This window comes from Toxorhynchites rutilus, chromosome 2, assembly GCF_029784135.1.
Source record: "Toxorhynchites rutilus septentrionalis strain SRP chromosome 2, ASM2978413v1, whole genome shotgun sequence".
NCBI lineage: Eukaryota > Metazoa > Arthropoda > Insecta > Diptera > Culicidae > Toxorhynchites > Toxorhynchites rutilus.
In genome coordinates this window covers 56,875,260-56,892,523 of record NC_073745.1, presented here as the reverse complement: position 1 = coordinate 56,892,523, position 17,264 = coordinate 56,875,260, and the positions used below count along the sequence as shown (strand labels likewise).

The following is a 17,264-nucleotide window of genomic DNA, read 5'->3' as shown; positions in this document are numbered from 1 at the left end:
TATAAAAACATCCCAATCAAGCTCTCGCAATTGTGTGGCCTCGCGTTGTCCTGATGGAACACAACACCTCTTCTGTTGGCCAATTCTGAACGTTTCTGGCCAATCGCTAGGTTCATACGATCCATTTGTTGACAGTAGAGATTATAATTTAGTTTATTGCACTGATAATTAAATTTAAAAAAATTACTTGAAAAAAAAATTTTTTTTAAACTTTTAAAATAAATTAAATTGCAAGTATTTTACTGTTGCAGTATCGGCACCATAAACAACAATCACCATTTCAGCGGTCTGGCTTGCATTTTAGCATTTATAAAATAAAAAGTGTAAAATGTACCGAATTTTCTCTTTGTTGACCGCCATTGTTTACACCCTGTAACTCACAACTGAATGGAACAAACAAAAAACAACAAAAGATTTTTTTTTAGCGTGAATTGCCACCTTTACAACGGGCCTAAACTTGAAATTGTATGATCGATATTACGCGAGATATTGATCACTATAGCCAGCCAACGAGAAAAAAATGGATAACTTTTTCCCCAACGTAATATTTCGATGACAATGTTTCACTTATTAATGAAAGTATTGACTTGGTAAATGAACCTGACGAAATAGTACAGCCGAGGCCAGTGGATGTAAACTGGATTTTTTTTCACCCAACAACTTTTGCGGAACTTAAAAGAATTTGTTTTGCACTAGAAAAGTCGGCTGGTATTGATGACGTCAATGCAAAAGTTGTTAAAGATTGCTTTCATGCCATCGGACCTTCCCTGCTGGACCCAAAGCTTGGAAGGAATCGTTAGTGGTTCCGATACAAAAAATGGCTGGGACGATTAAATCCGAAGAGTTTCGTCCTATCAATAGGTTGCACACCAGAGGAAAACTGCTAGAATTATTCGTTAAAGGCCAGCTGGTGAATTATTTGAATAAAAACTCATTACTAGCGCCAGAGCAATCGGGATATCGGGAATCACATTCCTGTGAAACCGCTTTGAATTTGGTGTTAGCTAAATGGAAGGAATATAACGAGAACAAAGGAGCGGTCATTGCAGTATTCTTGGATCTGAAGCGTGCCTTTGGAACTATTTCCAGGTCCTTGTTACAAACTCTGCGGCGCTTTGAAATAGAGAACTTTGCGTTTAAATGGTTCGAAAGTTATTTGAGTAATCGAATGCAGAGGACTGTTTTTGCTAATTTTGTTTCTGAACCAATAGCTAGTGCGTTTGGTGTTCCACAAGGAAGCGTGTTAGGGCCTATCTTATTCATAATGTATATAAATGACATGAAACGAGTCTTATGTTTTTGCGATATAAAATTAAAGGGAGTGTCACATCAAATTGCATCACAGAAAAAACGCTGTAGAAATTTAATTTTTAGGAATAATATCTTCAGCTTTCGCTTATAATCAGATAAGAGTGTATAGATCACGTGAAGCATGGCCAAGCTTCACTGTCAATTTTTCGTAAATTTGGAAAAATGTCGTCGAACAAAAAAGAGCGTCGTGAATTAATCCTGTGCACTCATTTCGAGAATCCAGAGTTGTCACATCGGGAGATCGGTAAGATGCTGGGAATCGTCCAATCCACGGTCAGCAGAGTACAAAAACGATACTTCGAGAACCTAACCATCGACCGGAAGGTGAAGAACGGCAAAAATGAATGCTCCGTCAGTGAAAAAGATCACAAGCGCGTAGCTAAGCAGTTTAGACGTGATCCGAGAAGTTCGGTCCGGGATGTCGCCAATAAGCTGAATTTGTCAAATTCATTCGTCCAGCGGACCAAGCAGCGGGAGGACCTGCGTACATACAAGGTTCAGAAGGCTCCTAACCGCGACGAAAGGCAAAACATGGTGGGGGTGACGCGAGCCCGGAAGCTGTACACCGAAATGCTGACGAAGCCGCATTGCCTAGTAATGGACGACGAAACCTACGTCAAAGCGGACTTTCGTCAGCTGCCGGGCCTGTTATTCTTCTCCGCAGAGGACAAATTCAGCGTTCCGGAGGAGATTCGCAAGCAGAAACTATCCAAGTTTGCCAAAAAGTACATGGTGTGGCAAGCGATCTGCTCTTGCGGAAAGCGGAGCGCCCCCTTCGTGATGACCGGCACGGTAAACGGGCAGGTTTACCTTAAGGAGTGCCTACAGAAGCGCTTACTACCACTATTGAAGCAGCACGAGGGCCCGACCATCTTCTGGCCGGATCTCGCTTCGTGCCACTATTCAAAGGACGTGTTGGAGTGGTACGAAGCCAACGGGGTCACCTTCGTGCCAAAGGAAATGAACCCGCCCAACGTGCCGGAGCTTCGCCCAATAGAGAAATATTGGGCGATTATGAAGCAGGCCCTCCGGAAGAACCCAAAAGTTGTCAAATCGGAGGCGGACTTCAAGAGAAAATGGATTTCTGTTCAAAAAAAAACTACAAACTACAATCTAACATTTAATTTCAACTGCTTATAGTTCAACCAAATATTAAGAGAATGCAAATCTCTATTTAAGTACAATGCTGCGGATTCCAATTCTCTAGATGCTATGAACAGAACTGTATCGCCAGCAAATAAAGGGTGTGTCACATCAAATTGCATCACGGAAAAAACGCTGTAGAAATTCGCCCAGTAGACCGATCCTTTTGAAAATTTTAGACAGTAAAATAAAAACTATTAAACAACTTTTGGCATTTTCTTTTTATTCATACTTCGAGCCCAAGCCCGTATGCTCGCACCTTCCTCTTCACCCCGTCCATAAGGTTCTGTACAACGTCAGGTTGTAGTTTTTTTTAACAGAAATCCATTTTCTCTTGAAGTCCGCCTCCGATTTGACAACTTTTGGGTTCTTCCGGAGGGCCTGCTTCATAATCGCCCAATATTTCTCTATTGGGCGAAGCTCCGGCGCGTTGGGCGGGTTCATTTCCTTTGGCACGAAGGTGACCCCGTTGGCTTCGTACCACTCCAACACGTCCTTTGAATAGTGGCACGAAGCGAGATCCGGCCAGAAGATGGTCGGGCCCTCGTGCTGCTTCAATAGTGGTAGTAAGCGCTTCTGTAGGCACTCCTTAAGGTAAACCTGCCCGTTTACCGTGCCGGTCATCATGAAGGGGGCGCTCCGTTTTCCGCAAGAGCAGATCGCTTGCCACACCATGTACTTTTTGGCAAACTTGGATAGTTTCTGCTTGCGAATCTCCTCCGGAACGCTGAATTTGTCCTCTGCGGAGAAGAACAACAGGCCCGGCAGCTGACGAAAGTCCGCTTTGACGTAGGTTTCGTCGTCCATTACCAGGCAATGCGGCTTCGTCAGCATTTCGGTGTACAGCTTCCGGGCTCGCGTCTTCCCCACCATGTTTTGCCTTTCGTCGCGGTTAGGAGCCTTCTGAACCTTGTATGTACGCAGGTCCTCCCGCTGCTTGGTCCGCTGGACGAATGAACTTGACAAATTCAGCTTATTGGCGACATCCCGGACCGAACTTCTCGGATCACGTCTAAACTGCTTAGCTACGCGCTTGTGATCTTTTTCACTGACGGAGCATCCATTTTTGCCGTTCTTCACCTTCCGGTCGATGGTTAGGTTCTCGAAGTATCGTTTTTGTACTCTGCTGACCGTGGATTGGACGATTCCCAGCATCTTACCGATGTCCCGATGTGACAACTCTGGATTCTCGAAATGAGTGCACAGGATTAATTCACGACGCTCTTTTTCGTTCGACGACATTTTTCCAAATTTACGAAAAATTGACAGTGAAGCATAGCCAACGTGATCTATACACTCTTATCTGATTATAAGCGAAAGCTGAAGATATAATTCCTAAAAATTAAATTTCTACAGCGTTTTTTCCGTGATGCAATGTGATGTGACACATTCTTTATAACAAACTAATTATTATTTTTTTACAGGTCCTTCAGCTGCGGAATCCGTTGTGCTATTATTGTTTTGTTTTGTAGTTTTTGTTTAGTGTTGTTTATGTGTAATAAAGTTTTTTATAGGATCAAATGTGTGTTGTTTTTTTTTTTAATTTCTTTGCTGACCACAATATATTATAACACCGAGTATTTTGTAAAAAAAAAAATAGTGAGAAACATGATCGCGTTAGAGAGATAGAGTATCTTAGTGTTACTATAGACACACTACTTTTTAAATCTCACATAGATAATGTCATCAAAAAATTGCAAAAATACGGTATCATGTGCCGTTTAAGAAATGAGTTTACTTTTTCGAGTAAGATTCAATTATAAAAATCGATAATACCGCCACATAGATTTTTGTTCATCCTTGTTCATTGTTGTTCATTCTTATCCTTGCTAACACAAGTGTTGAGGTTAGAACGTCCACAAAATAAAGTAATGTGTTTGATTCAACCGTCAGAATGAACGGATAGGCTACAACCTGAAATTCATTCAACGGATCAAATGTTTGATTAACGTTTGAAGATTAGAACAGGTTGTCTGACAAATTTGGCAGTCAAGTTACAGTGAACTCAAAAGATGCTGTGGAATGGCTTGACGGGGAAGCAAGTGTTTCTTCTTGCGAATTGGCTGAACTGAAAGATTTACTGTTTACTGTTTTTTTTTGTTAGATTTTAAAAGGCGTAACACTTAAGGCTTTTGCCTACTGTTTACTTTTTTCAAGCATGTCCAATGAAACGTTTGAATAGATGAAGCTTAGTGAAACACTGGTATCACAAAGAGGTGATTACATATCTGTAGATTAAATCAGTTCGCCTTTTTTCGTAAAACTGGTTATGTATTAATTAATAATCACCTAGATAATCGACCAACTCAAACCTATGAAGGGGGATGAGAGGGAACCTTTATTATTAGTTAAGTTGCGTTCTAACTAGAGAGAAGAAAAGGCACAGGCAAATACTGTTCTATCGCAGATTGCCAACGACGCACGAAGGATTTCGCAGGCAGTGCTTATCTGTGTTATTCATCTTAGACATTTTATCTCGTTACCCACAGAGCTTGTGGCTTGAGGGGTTGTTATTCCGGCGGGAAGTAATTTCCGTCACGCGAAAATCCAATCCCTTCAGCTGCACGGTGATTTGGCTTGGCGGAAAATTGGACGTGTTCTGAAGACACGAGTGTGTTTTTGCCTTCATTTCTATTTCTTTCCCAGAAAACAACGACGTCACTTGTGATCGTTCCGCACAGTTCTCCCCGAAAACTGAAGTTCCTTTTCAGTGTTATCGTTTAGGACGAACTCCGATAAGGGGAAGCAGATCATTATCACCAGCTTTTTGTCTGCGGGAATCTGACGACATCGTGTCTGTTGTGATGGCGCGTAGGAAATTGAACAAAGCCGCTTCCAGAGGTAGAGGAAGCTAACTTTGTTTGCGCTCGTTAAGACATTCCCAGCTACGCCTTAAAAAATGTGTTTTCCGAGCAAACGAACTGATGCTAGCAGGTAAGGGAAAGCAACCTGCATATCAACTTTTCACGGTGTCGTTTGCTGTGGTTGTAGCGATAATTTCATACTGAATAAATTTAATCACGAACAAACTCTGATTTCAAACCAATAACAGAAATACCAAACCAAACCTAGGTCGTAACTAGGTCGTATGCCAGTGATATTTTTTTTCCAATTCATTTATTTGTAAGGCTCAATCGCATAAGCTTTGCGGAGCCGCTAATTCAAGTTTTGTTTATACAAAGTTTCAACTAATTGCTATGTTTAGTAGGATTCGACCGAATACTCGCGGTTTACTCGAGGTTAAAAGGGCAACAATTTCTGTGGGACAGGACAGGTTAGGGATTAGGATAAGGAGTACCGAGGGTTTCCACACGCACTGTAGCATTGTGCATAATGACCAGGGATATCATCTGGTGTTCTACTAGCTGTCGAGGGTGGGCGACGGTGAGATGAGGGTACAAGACAAACAAACTAATAACGAAAAAGAAAAACACAACAGCATTAAATTTTTATACTAGACCGTTTCACAAACATATAGATCAACTGCATATAGCAGATGTCGCGAGTTCCCTGCCAGTGATATATACGACACCTCTGCTGAGTTCAATTTCCTCGGAATGAATAAACTTTGAAGTTTTAAACCTATATGATAGTAAAGAATCAATCAATCAATTAAACGAAAAAAAAATCTGGTGAAGAACTTAGAAATCACATTATAACGATTAGATACAAAAATTGTATGTGGAAAGCAGGGATCAACAAACAAACAATCGGAATTCATTTTTTATCTGCAAATTGGTGAGCCTAGAGGGTTCTCTTGGACGCTGTATTAAAACTAAAATATTCGCAATATTCATTTCATCAAATCCAAACACATTAAGGGAACATGTTAATATATTCTAGTGGAAATAGTCAAGAGTTTGGCGTCATTAAACCTATGTAAGTGAGCCCGTAAAAATAAACGGATTAATGAAAAAAAATCCAAACACATTTTCGTTCAAATAAATTTTTTTCTATTTTTTCCCAAAAATTACTTTTTTTTAAATCATAACTTTTGAACCACTGAACCGATTTAGATGGTCGACATATCAAATTGAAGCCAATGAGCTTCAATTAAAAATATTGAACTTGCCAAAAAAATGTTTTCTTCGGACCACCGATTAACTTTGAAAAGTCATATCTCAAAAACGAAAAAATAGCATCTATGAGAGAGGTGGTGTCTTTTCTCGTGTTTGAGTTATGATTTTTTAAAGTTAACATGTTTTCATCCTTCGTTCAATGTTTCTATGCGACTAGACTAGATTTATGCGACTAGAACCAATTCATTCGCAAGTGTTATATTTTTTCAAAAAAGAATCGGCTAACTTATGTAAAAAACTTAGCTTTCAAGAAAAAATATAGAGCGTCCATGGTCTCGAGACGATGTAAACTATAAAAAACAAATGCAATCAATAATTACTAGGCTCTAGTCTGGACTTGAGTCGGGACTTTATTCGCACCTTCTCCCGACTCATGTCCAATCACTGTTCGTTAGATGCGCTACTCTTTCGTATTAATCTTGCCGACAACAATCTTTGTGTTTGTGGCCAAGGTTACCACGACATCGAGCACGTTGTTTGGTCGTGCGAGCTGTATCTTGTCGCCAGATCGAATTTAGTAGTCACCCTTCGGGCCCGAGGAAGGCAGCCCATGGTGCCGGTGAGAGACGTGTTGGCTCGGTTAGACCTTGATTACATGTCCCAAATATATGTATTCCTTAAAGCTATCGATCTTCGTGTGTGATTGTCCTTATACCCTTAGTTTTTCCTTTTCCTTTTCCTTTGTGAGAGATCGGATCCCTTCTTAAGAATAAGATGAAATGTAAATACATATTAGATATAAGATAGGTTTAAGAATTGAGTGTGATGAGTGTGATTGAGAGTGTGAGTGTGATCATTGTCAACATATCCTCATATCTTCTCCTTTTCCTGAAGAAAAATGTCACCCTTCTAAACTCGAGTTGACCGCGAGTAATCGGTTTCCTATATTATTAACATTAGAATTAAGGAAAAATGTATATATACTAGTAACAATACAGTAAGGAGTTCGGCTCCTTTAAACCTATGTAACTGAGCCTGTAAAAATAAACGATTTAAATAAAAAATAATTACTAAGATAAAATCAAATTTTTTGAATGCGCAGTTTATTTTTCAACTCATTGACAGATTGACTCATTGGCTTCAATTTGATATGTCAATCATCTGAATCAGTCCGGTAATTCAAAAGTTATGAATTTTAGAAAAAAATCATTTTTGGAAATAAAAAAATGGGAAAAACTTCGGATCAACCTAAAATGGAAATGGGCATCCTAATAAAAAATAAAAATATACGGTTCTAACAAATCTACCACTTTTTACGAAAATCGGAGAACCACTATATCGGCTGGGCATGGAATGGTGGTATATAGGTTTCGCGTTCCGGGTCTAGATTAAGAGTTCATGAATTCATATTGCAGGTTAGAGATCCTAAATATAAGACATTTTCCAAAGTTTCAGTTTTCTAGATTTTCCAACCCTTAATTACACTTTACAATTCTAGGTGTGCTCAACAAATCCAATTTTTGAACATCAAATGTTGATTCAAGATTCTAGATTCCAGATCCAATATACTGGATCAATGTTTCGGTTTTAGATTTCAGATACAAATCCACATCCAATGTTCGTGTCTCAGCTCCATATTTCATATTCCAGTTTCCACAAATTCCACAGATTTTACAGATTCCAGATTCAAATACAAATTCCAGATTCCAAACTCCACTGATTCTACAGATTCCAGATTCCAAATTCCACAGATTCTGTGTTCTAGATACCAGATTCCAGAGATTGCACAGATTTCATAGAGTCCATGGATTCCACTGATTCTAAATTCAACAGATTCCGAATTCCATAGATTCTACAAATTCCAGAGTCCGTTGATTTTTGATTCCTTCTTTTTGAATGGCGTTAACGTTCCCTGTGGTTTTTTACTGTCTCAACGCACGCATTAACTAGCGTCATTTATTAATACTTATTTGAGATTTCTTGAGCCAAACAGCACGCCTAGAATGTATTCCGAGGGGCAAGCTCTTGAATACGCGTGACCACAGTGCAAGTCGAAGGAAATTTATCTGAGAAAAATCCCCCAATCAGAACGAGAATCGAACCCGAACACTCGGCATGATAATGTGAGATGCTAACCTCTCGGCCACGGCTGCACATCATGATTCTTAATTCCACTGACTCTAGATATAACAGATTCCAGATTCCAGATTCCACAGTTTTCAGATTCCTCTGATTCCAGATTCCAAATTCCAGATTTAAGATTTAACAGGTTCCAGATTACACATGCCACAGAATCCAGATTCCAAATTCACATGATTCTAGATTCCCCTGATTTCAAAGATTCCAGATTCTACAAATTCTACAGATTCCAGATTCCACAGACTTCAGATTCCGAATTCTAATCTTTAAAATACGCGTCTGATTCAAAATGTTAAATTTCCGTAATTCAGATTTGGGTTTAACTTTCCGAATACCTTTTACTTTAGATTCCGGATTTGAATTCCGCGTATCGCATTTTCCCATATTCGCGGTTCTGCATTTTTACATTGTCGCATTTTCGCATTTTCCCATTTCTGATTTCTGATTTCTGATTTCTGATTTCTGATTTCTGATTTCCGATTTCTGATTTCTGATTTCTGATTTCTGATTTCTGATTTCTGATTTCTGATTTTTGATTTCTGATTTCTGATTTCTGATTTCTGATTTCTGATTTCTGATTTCTGATTTCTGATTTCTGATTTCTGATTTCTGATTTCTGATTTCTGATTTCTGATTTCTGATTTCTGATTTCTGATTTCTGATTTCTGATTTCTGATTTCTGATTTCTGATTTCTGATTTCTGATTTCTGATTTCTGATTTCTGATTTCTGATTTCTGATTTCTGATTTCTGATTTCTGATTTCTGATTTCTGATTTCTGATTTCTGATTTCTGATTTCTGATTTCTGATTTCTGATTTCTGATTTCTGATTTCTGATTTCTGATTTCTGATTTCTGATTTCTGATTTCTGATTTCTGATTTCTGATTTCTGATTTCTGATTTCTGATTTCTGATTTCTGATTTCTGATTTCTGATTTCTGATTTCTGATTTCTGATTTCTGATTTCTGATTTCTGATTTCTGATTTCTGATTTCTGATTTCTGATTTCTGATTTCTGATTTCTGATTTCTGATTTCTGATTTCTGATTTCTGATTTCTGATTTCTGATTTCTGATTTCTGATTTCTGATTTCTGATTTCTGATTTCTGATTTCTGATTTCTGATTTCTGATTTCTGATTTCTGATTTCTGATTTCTGATTTCTGATTTCTGATTTCTGATTTCTGATTTCTGATTTCTGATTTCTGATTTCTGATTTCTGATTTCTGATTTCTGATTTCTGATTTCTGATTTCTGATTTCTGATTTCTGATTTCTGATTTCTGATTTCTGATTTCTGATTTCTGATTTCTGATTTCTGATTTCTGATTTCTGATTTCTGATTTCTGATTTCTGATTTCTGATTTCTGATTTCTGATTTCTGATTTCTGATTTCTGATTTCTGATTTCTGATTTCTGATTTCTGATTTCTGATTTCTGATTTCTGATTTCTGATTTCTGATTTCTGATTTCTGATTTCTGATTTCTGATTTCTGATTTCTGATTTCTGATTTCTGATTTCTGATTTCTGATTTCTGATTTCTGATTTCTGATTTCTGATTTCTGATTTCTGATTTCTGATTTCTGATTTCTGATTTCTGATTTCTGATTTCTGATTTCTGATTTCTGATTTCTGATTTCTGATTTCTGATTTCTGATTTCTGATTTCTGATTTCTGATTTCTGATTTCTGATTTCTGATTTCTGATTTCTTCTGATTTCTGATTTCTGATTTCTGATTTCTGATTTCTGATTTCTGATTTCTGATTTCTGATTTCTGATTTCTGATTTCTGATTTCTGATTTCTGATTTCTGATTTCTGATTTCTGATTTCTGATTTCTGATTTCTGATTTCTGATTTCTGATTTCTGATTTCTGATTTCTGATTTCTGATTTCTGATTTCTGATTTCTGATTTCTGATTTCTGATTTCTGATTTCTGATTTCTGATTTCTGATTTCTGATTTCTGATTTCTGATTTCTGATTTCTGATTTCTGATTTCTGATTTCTGATTTCTGATTTCTGATTTCTGATTTCTGATTTCTGATTTCTGATTTCTGATTTCTGATTTCTGATTTCTGATTTCTGATTTCTGATTTCTGATTTCTGATTTCTGATTTCTGATTTCTGATTTCTGATTTCTGATTTCTGATTTCTGATTTCTGATTTCTGATTTCTGATTTCTGATTTCTGATTTCTGATTTCTGATTTCTGATTTCTGATTTCTGATTTCTGATTTCTGATTTCTGATTTCTGATTTCTGATTTCTGATTTCTGATTTCTGATTTCTGATTTCTGCTTCTTAGATATTCAATAAGTTCCGTGTTCCAATGTCGCTCTAAACAGCGAGCAATGCTGCGATTTAGAATTAATTTGTAAACATTATTGCATCGCTGCTTTGCGAATGGTTTGCGCCGCTTAGTGCAAGCATTTTGTTTCTTTACATTACATCTGGACTGTATAAACATTTTAATAAGAAGCAACATAATGAACTATGTATTCACGCTAGTTTTTCGGAACACTTGTAACTCGACCATTGCTCGACAAATCGTAGAGATGTTTGCATCAGTCGATTGAAGATATATCTACGCATCTATTACAATGAAGAACGTCATATTCTTTCCGAAACAAACTATTGAATAAAGAAGCTGATTTTTGTACTCAACGAAAAATATACGGATGTTCGAGAAATTTTGAAATTGTTGAAATGTCTATTTTTCGTTGAGTATAAAAATCATTTTATTTTTCTATGTACAAGAAAATATGAAATTTGTTGATTCCATGATTCTGATATCTATTCTTGGTCTTGAGTTTGCCAGAAACATCATGACAAAAAGCCGAAGATATGTTTATCTATTTTCATATCATAGACCCATTCTCTCTTCAATGTATCCTATAATCAAAATTGTATTCTTCAATATTTCAACAATATTTGGAAAGATTGTAGTCGATGCCACTTATGATGTCAACGCCAAGCATGTCAGTATCGCGTTCACGGCCAAAGGTTAGTCAAAACTGAGAACAAAATCGAACGTAGATCGAATCCAGCTACGCCAACACCAGCGCAAAATTGAAGATCTATCAAGCACCAAAATTATTATCCATAAACTTCTACTCCAATGACAACACCAAAGGTTCTCCTCAGAAACAAACATTTTTTTTAAAAAAGAGTTGATTTCCAGTCAGCTAAATTCATATACCTAGTTGGCGACAATCCAGGATGTTAAGGTTGTCGCATTTCTTTGCTTTTTATTGCTCCGCACCACAGAACCGCTTCAGTTATCTCCCCCTCATTGTTCACGTCATGGAAGGGGATGTAGAAGCGATATTCCAATGTAAAAAGCTTATCAACAACAATCTTATTTGAACGCTTCCAATTAGACACGCGAAATCGCAGTTTATTCGATCTACCCTCAGAAATTTCGGATTAGATCTTTCATGATCTAAATGGCCTTGTTAGGGTGAGTTGTTTCGTCCCCGGAAGAAACATCCTCCGATGTAGGAGTACGTTCTAGGGGCTTACTTCTTCCTGTTTGAGCAAACGAAAGAAAGTCTGAAATCTCCATGTCTGTAGATTCCCCATCCCTCTCTGCTTAAAGATATCGATGAGGAATCCAAAAATTGATGAAAAATATATTTTTTCAAAGGAAAATGAAATTTGAAAATTTGGAAAACCAAATTTGAAATATAATAAAATTCAATCACAATTCTTGGCACATGTATATTACCTCTAAGTACAAGAGTATTAGGAATCAAACTGAGTAAACTATGTTGAAATGCAAAAGTTTTTTTGGTGGATTACATTATACTCGTGTTATTATTATTACTTTTTAGACTAAAAATTGAAATCAATACAGAAAAAGCCGTTTTCATCAAGGTTGTAAGTTGCGCGTTGTAAGAACAGGAATAAATCATCGCGAAATTAAAAATCAGAAAATATTCTAACATTAATTCTATCCACCAGATTCCGCTTCCTTAGATTTGATATCAATCGCCTTTGATCATCAAATCGCCTGTTTTGTCATCCGCATAATGTTCTGCGCGGTATGATTCAAAATCAATCTATTATGTCCAACATGACGACAGTGGGTTTGTTATCATCGTCAAATCAAAGCAAATCCAATCCCAATCGCAATCCTTCTAATTAAATCATTACATCTACTTGCTGTACGGAATGAAACCAACTCAACAACGAAAACTGAATTCATTATAATAATTCCGAGTGCCCACAAAGAAGATGGTGGTAAAGAAGAAGGACTCTCGAGAGTTCAAAAGTCTCTAAAATGGTGTCGGGCGGCGTTGAGCGTTAACAGGCCCACAAAATGGCACTCCACCAGTTGATTAGCATCCATTCCCAACCCCGTCGGCCTTTGCCTCAATCTCTGATCTGGGTGTCGTTCGAAGGGGGTTGCGACCGGAGCGCTGATAGAGTTGGATGACAACACATTGTTGGACCAATCAGTCTAATGAGACGTGGAAAACTTCAAAGACTCATTCGTGTGTTTGTGTGTGTGTGTGTCGGTCGGTTGATGTCTGCGGCAGATGAAAGGACTTTTATCTCTAGTGGTCTAATATCAACGTTTGTACGGGGTATGAATAATGGAAAAATGTAGCTGACAATAGAGCTGTGAGCTGTGGTGAATGACGTCGTGACGGGTTGTGTTTCAAGCACTCTTGCGGTTGCCGTTGGATGAAGTGTCCTTTTAAGCACTATGCGCTATTCAGTAACACGAAAAGGAACTTTTGGGGTGGTGTAGATTCTTGCGCTGTTAAATTTAGTTTGGCCGGAACAAAATTTGTAAGTTGAAAATTACTCAAATCCCAAAGTATTAAGAAATGTAAAAAAATCCTCAGAAGAGTTTTTTTCTGCCAATGTGGTATTCGTCCGACGGCAATGATAAGTTGCCAGCGGGTTAAAGTGCACACCGAATCCCGAATCGAAGCAAAAAGAACATACACTCCCAAAACCGATGAAGAAAACAGAGGAAAGTGGTTAAGATAAAGTCTCCGAAAATAACACCTGCCAGCAGTAAGTGGTGGGGAACAAAAAGTTTACTCCCACCTTGAAAAAAAAAACTCAATCACGATTCGGAGGTAGAAATACTGCTGCTGCTAACTGCTGCAGTTGCAATTCGTGCCATTTTCCACAGAACTTTCCCAAAAGAATTCCGACCAAAAAAGCGTAACTTTTGCGAAAGCAAGAAAAACCTCAACTTTTTAAGTCACAAGTTTAAAAGTTTCCAAATCGAGTGGAAGTCTTCCCGGCCTCCCTCAGCTTCCACTTTTTTCGCTTCTTTTCATGTCACAACACAAACAAACGAGCAGAATATTACCAAATATTGGGGGTTACCTTCCCCTGCGGTCGACGCGGTCCCTCTGCGTCGATCATCATCATCGAGGAGAAGGGTCGAAGATTCTTCGAATTAAACTTACCTCGAATGTGGTGAAAACAATTTTCTCGATGGAACTGAAATAACGCTCCCACAGCACTTGAGTTTGCTGGCGTAAAGCTAGGATGCGGCTGGCGGTGATCGAACGCACGATGTCCGGTACCTGGGAACGGAAAAGTGGGGGAAGTGAGATGAACCTATTAATTCAAAGAATTTATTTATTTTTGAGGGAACACTAAGCAAACTTAATTCAATCAGAAAAGTGAACATTCAATTAGTTTTTTTTGCGAATCGCACTGACCATCTATTAACGGAATTTTTGGATCCATACAGAACAGAACAGAACAATTTTCCTCTTTTATCCCACAAGTTTTACATTATGACTCTTCAATTCTAAACATATGTCGAGTCTAAATTTGAAACGCTCTCTATGAGTGTTATTATATAAACCTTTTTTTCTAGTACTTAATTGATTTTATGTAGCCAAAACACACCTTCTTTACAGAGATGAACCAGCCTTCGGCTGAAGACCTCTCTAATGAAGAAAGAAAAAAAAAACACTTTGTACTTTGAGTACTCGGAATGCGTGTACTAGTGCACCGACATACGAAATCTTTTACGAATAAATTGCAAATTTTAACAGGAATCGGATCAAAGCATCCACCATGATTTGTTTGATTGGCACTGATGTTACCGGTAGTAACCAGAAAATCTAGTATCTATGTCTGGAATCTAAAAATTGGATGTGCAATTCGTGTATAAGATGCGATTCAAAGTGGACAGAATCGAAAAAAACTCAACCAAATCCAACATTGAAATACAAAAACTCTAGATCTTGAACCCGATATTTGTACTGAGATAATTGCAATTCTAACTACAGAGACTACACACTGTTAACAATGTCGGATTTGAGAAATAGATTTCAATTCTCAATTTTGAACACGAATATAGGATTTATTTATTTTTTGATATATATATATATATATATATATATATATATATATATTTTTATATATATATATATCTATATATATATATTTTTATATATATATATATATCTATATATATATATTTTTATATATATATATATCTATATATATATATATATATATATATATATATATATATATATATATATATATATATATATATATATTGGAGTGATGTCTATCTGTCTGTCTGATTCTTATAGACTCGGAAACTACTGAACCGATCGACATGAAAATTGGTATGTAGGGGTTTTTGGGGCCGGGGAAGGTTTTCGTGATATTTTGAGACCCCTCCCCCCTCTCTAAGGGGGGGCTGCCATACAAATGAAACACAAATTTCTGCATTACTCGGAAATTAACCAAGCAAACGAAACCAAAGTTGGCATGTGAAAGTTTTAGGGTGCAATAAATGTTTCTATGATGGTTAGACAGTCCTTCCCCCACTCAAAGGGGGGGCTGCCATACAAATGAAACACAAACTTCTGCATTACTCGAGAATTAATCAAGTAAATAGGCGGGACGAAGTTTGCCGGGTTAGCTAGTATATATATATATATAAATGGAGTGATGTCTGTCTGTTTTTCTGTCTTTCTGTCTGTCTGATTCATATGGACTCGGAAACTACTGAACCTATCGACATGAAAATTGGTATGTGGGGGTTTTTGGGGCCGGGGAAGGTTTTCGTGACAGTTTGAGACCCATCCCCCTCTCCATACAAATGGAACACAAATTTCTGCATTACTCGAGAATTAATCAAGCAAATAAAACCAAATTTGGCATGTAACGTAACGGAGAAACATGTTATTTGCAAGTGGTTGAAAAAACCTTGAACGAGAATTGTGTCTGAAAAAAATCGGATATTAAAATGTCGAGTTTTGGTAGAAGTATTAGGAATTTTATAGTAAAAGGTAATTTTAAAGGGCAGATTAGAAGATCAACCAATGAATAATTCTGCGATTGGACCCAGGAACAGCGCTTAGTAAGAAAACGTGGATGTAATAACGGAAAATAAATTTTGGGCTGGACGAAGTCTGCCGGGTCAGCTAGTATTCAATATTTCGATACCAATATTTATATTGGAATATGAGATGTATATTCTATATTTATGTACAGAATCTGGAAGTAAAAACTTTTTCTGGAGTCTACATTGAGAACTGACAATTTGAAATCAGTGAAATCAATTGATCTTGATCGGGTACAGATAACCAAAATCAGAACCGGAAATTAATTCTACAGTTACTGTTTCTCCCCTTCCTTTTCCTTTTCCTATACCTTTTACTTTTGTTTTTGTTTCGCTTGATGTATTTAAAAAAAACCATTTCATCTGGAATCTGGAGTTTGAAACCTGATAGCTGGATTCTGAATCTTTGATTCTCTGAATCCTATACGGTGCGTATTTCGAATCTGAATTTGAAGTTCAATAGTCAGGCTACTCCAAGGCGAAGTTCGAACTCGAATCCCCAATCTGAACTCGAATCTCCGAATTCAAAACTAGAATCCGAATATCACATCTCGAGTTCAAAGTTCGCATCCTAAAAGCTCGATTCTTAAATCCGAAGTTCGAGTCTTGAATTCATAGTTCGAATCTCGAGTCCGAAGTTCATATCTCGAATTCAACGCTCAAATCTTAAATAAGAAATACGAATCGCAAGTCCGGAGATCGATTTTCATACCTTAAGTTCGAAACCGAAATCCGAAGACTGAAGCTGGAGTATAAAATCTGTGATATGGGTTCAGGAATCAGGAATCATGAATCAGGAATCAGGAATCTGAAATCATGAATATGGAATATGGAATCTGGAATCATGAATCATGATTCAGAATTATGGAATATGGAATATGGAATATGAAACATGGAATGTGGAATTTGGAATATGGAATATGGAATATGAAATATGGAATACAGTAAAACCTGTTTTTGTGCGGTTTTTTTTGTGCGATTTTTTGTGCGGTTTTCTGTTCTTGTGCGGTTTATGAAAAGAAGCGTATTTAACGAATTTATCGTCCATTTAGTTTTTTTCAATGACTTATAAGCATTTCAGTGCGAAAATAGCATATTTGCGTCTCAATTATCCACTTCTGAAATCATTTCCCTCCTCCCATTAAATGCTCTAAGTTTTTTGAGTTTTGAGAGTTCTTGCATGACATGATGTCTAACAGCAACACGTTTCGACATGCAACTAAAAATACATAACAGCCACGCGCAACTGAAAAGGTAAACTGTCCCATCGCAAAACAGGGAAACAAAAGAAAATTAAACGGTGAACGGCGTGGAT

General features: G+C 37.3%; 1 protein-coding gene across 1 annotated transcript in view; it reads right to left on the bottom strand.

The window, feature by feature from the left end:
* Positions 1-17,264, bottom strand: part of LOC129771606 (exostosin-1) — a 527,767-nt gene that overhangs the window by 41,437 nt on the left and 469,066 nt on the right. The window contains exon 5 of the mRNA XM_055775403.1: positions 14,043-14,162. Coding sequence (XP_055631378.1) covers positions 14,043-14,162 — 120 coding nt within the window. The remainder of the gene's footprint in view (positions 1-14,042; positions 14,163-17,264) is intronic.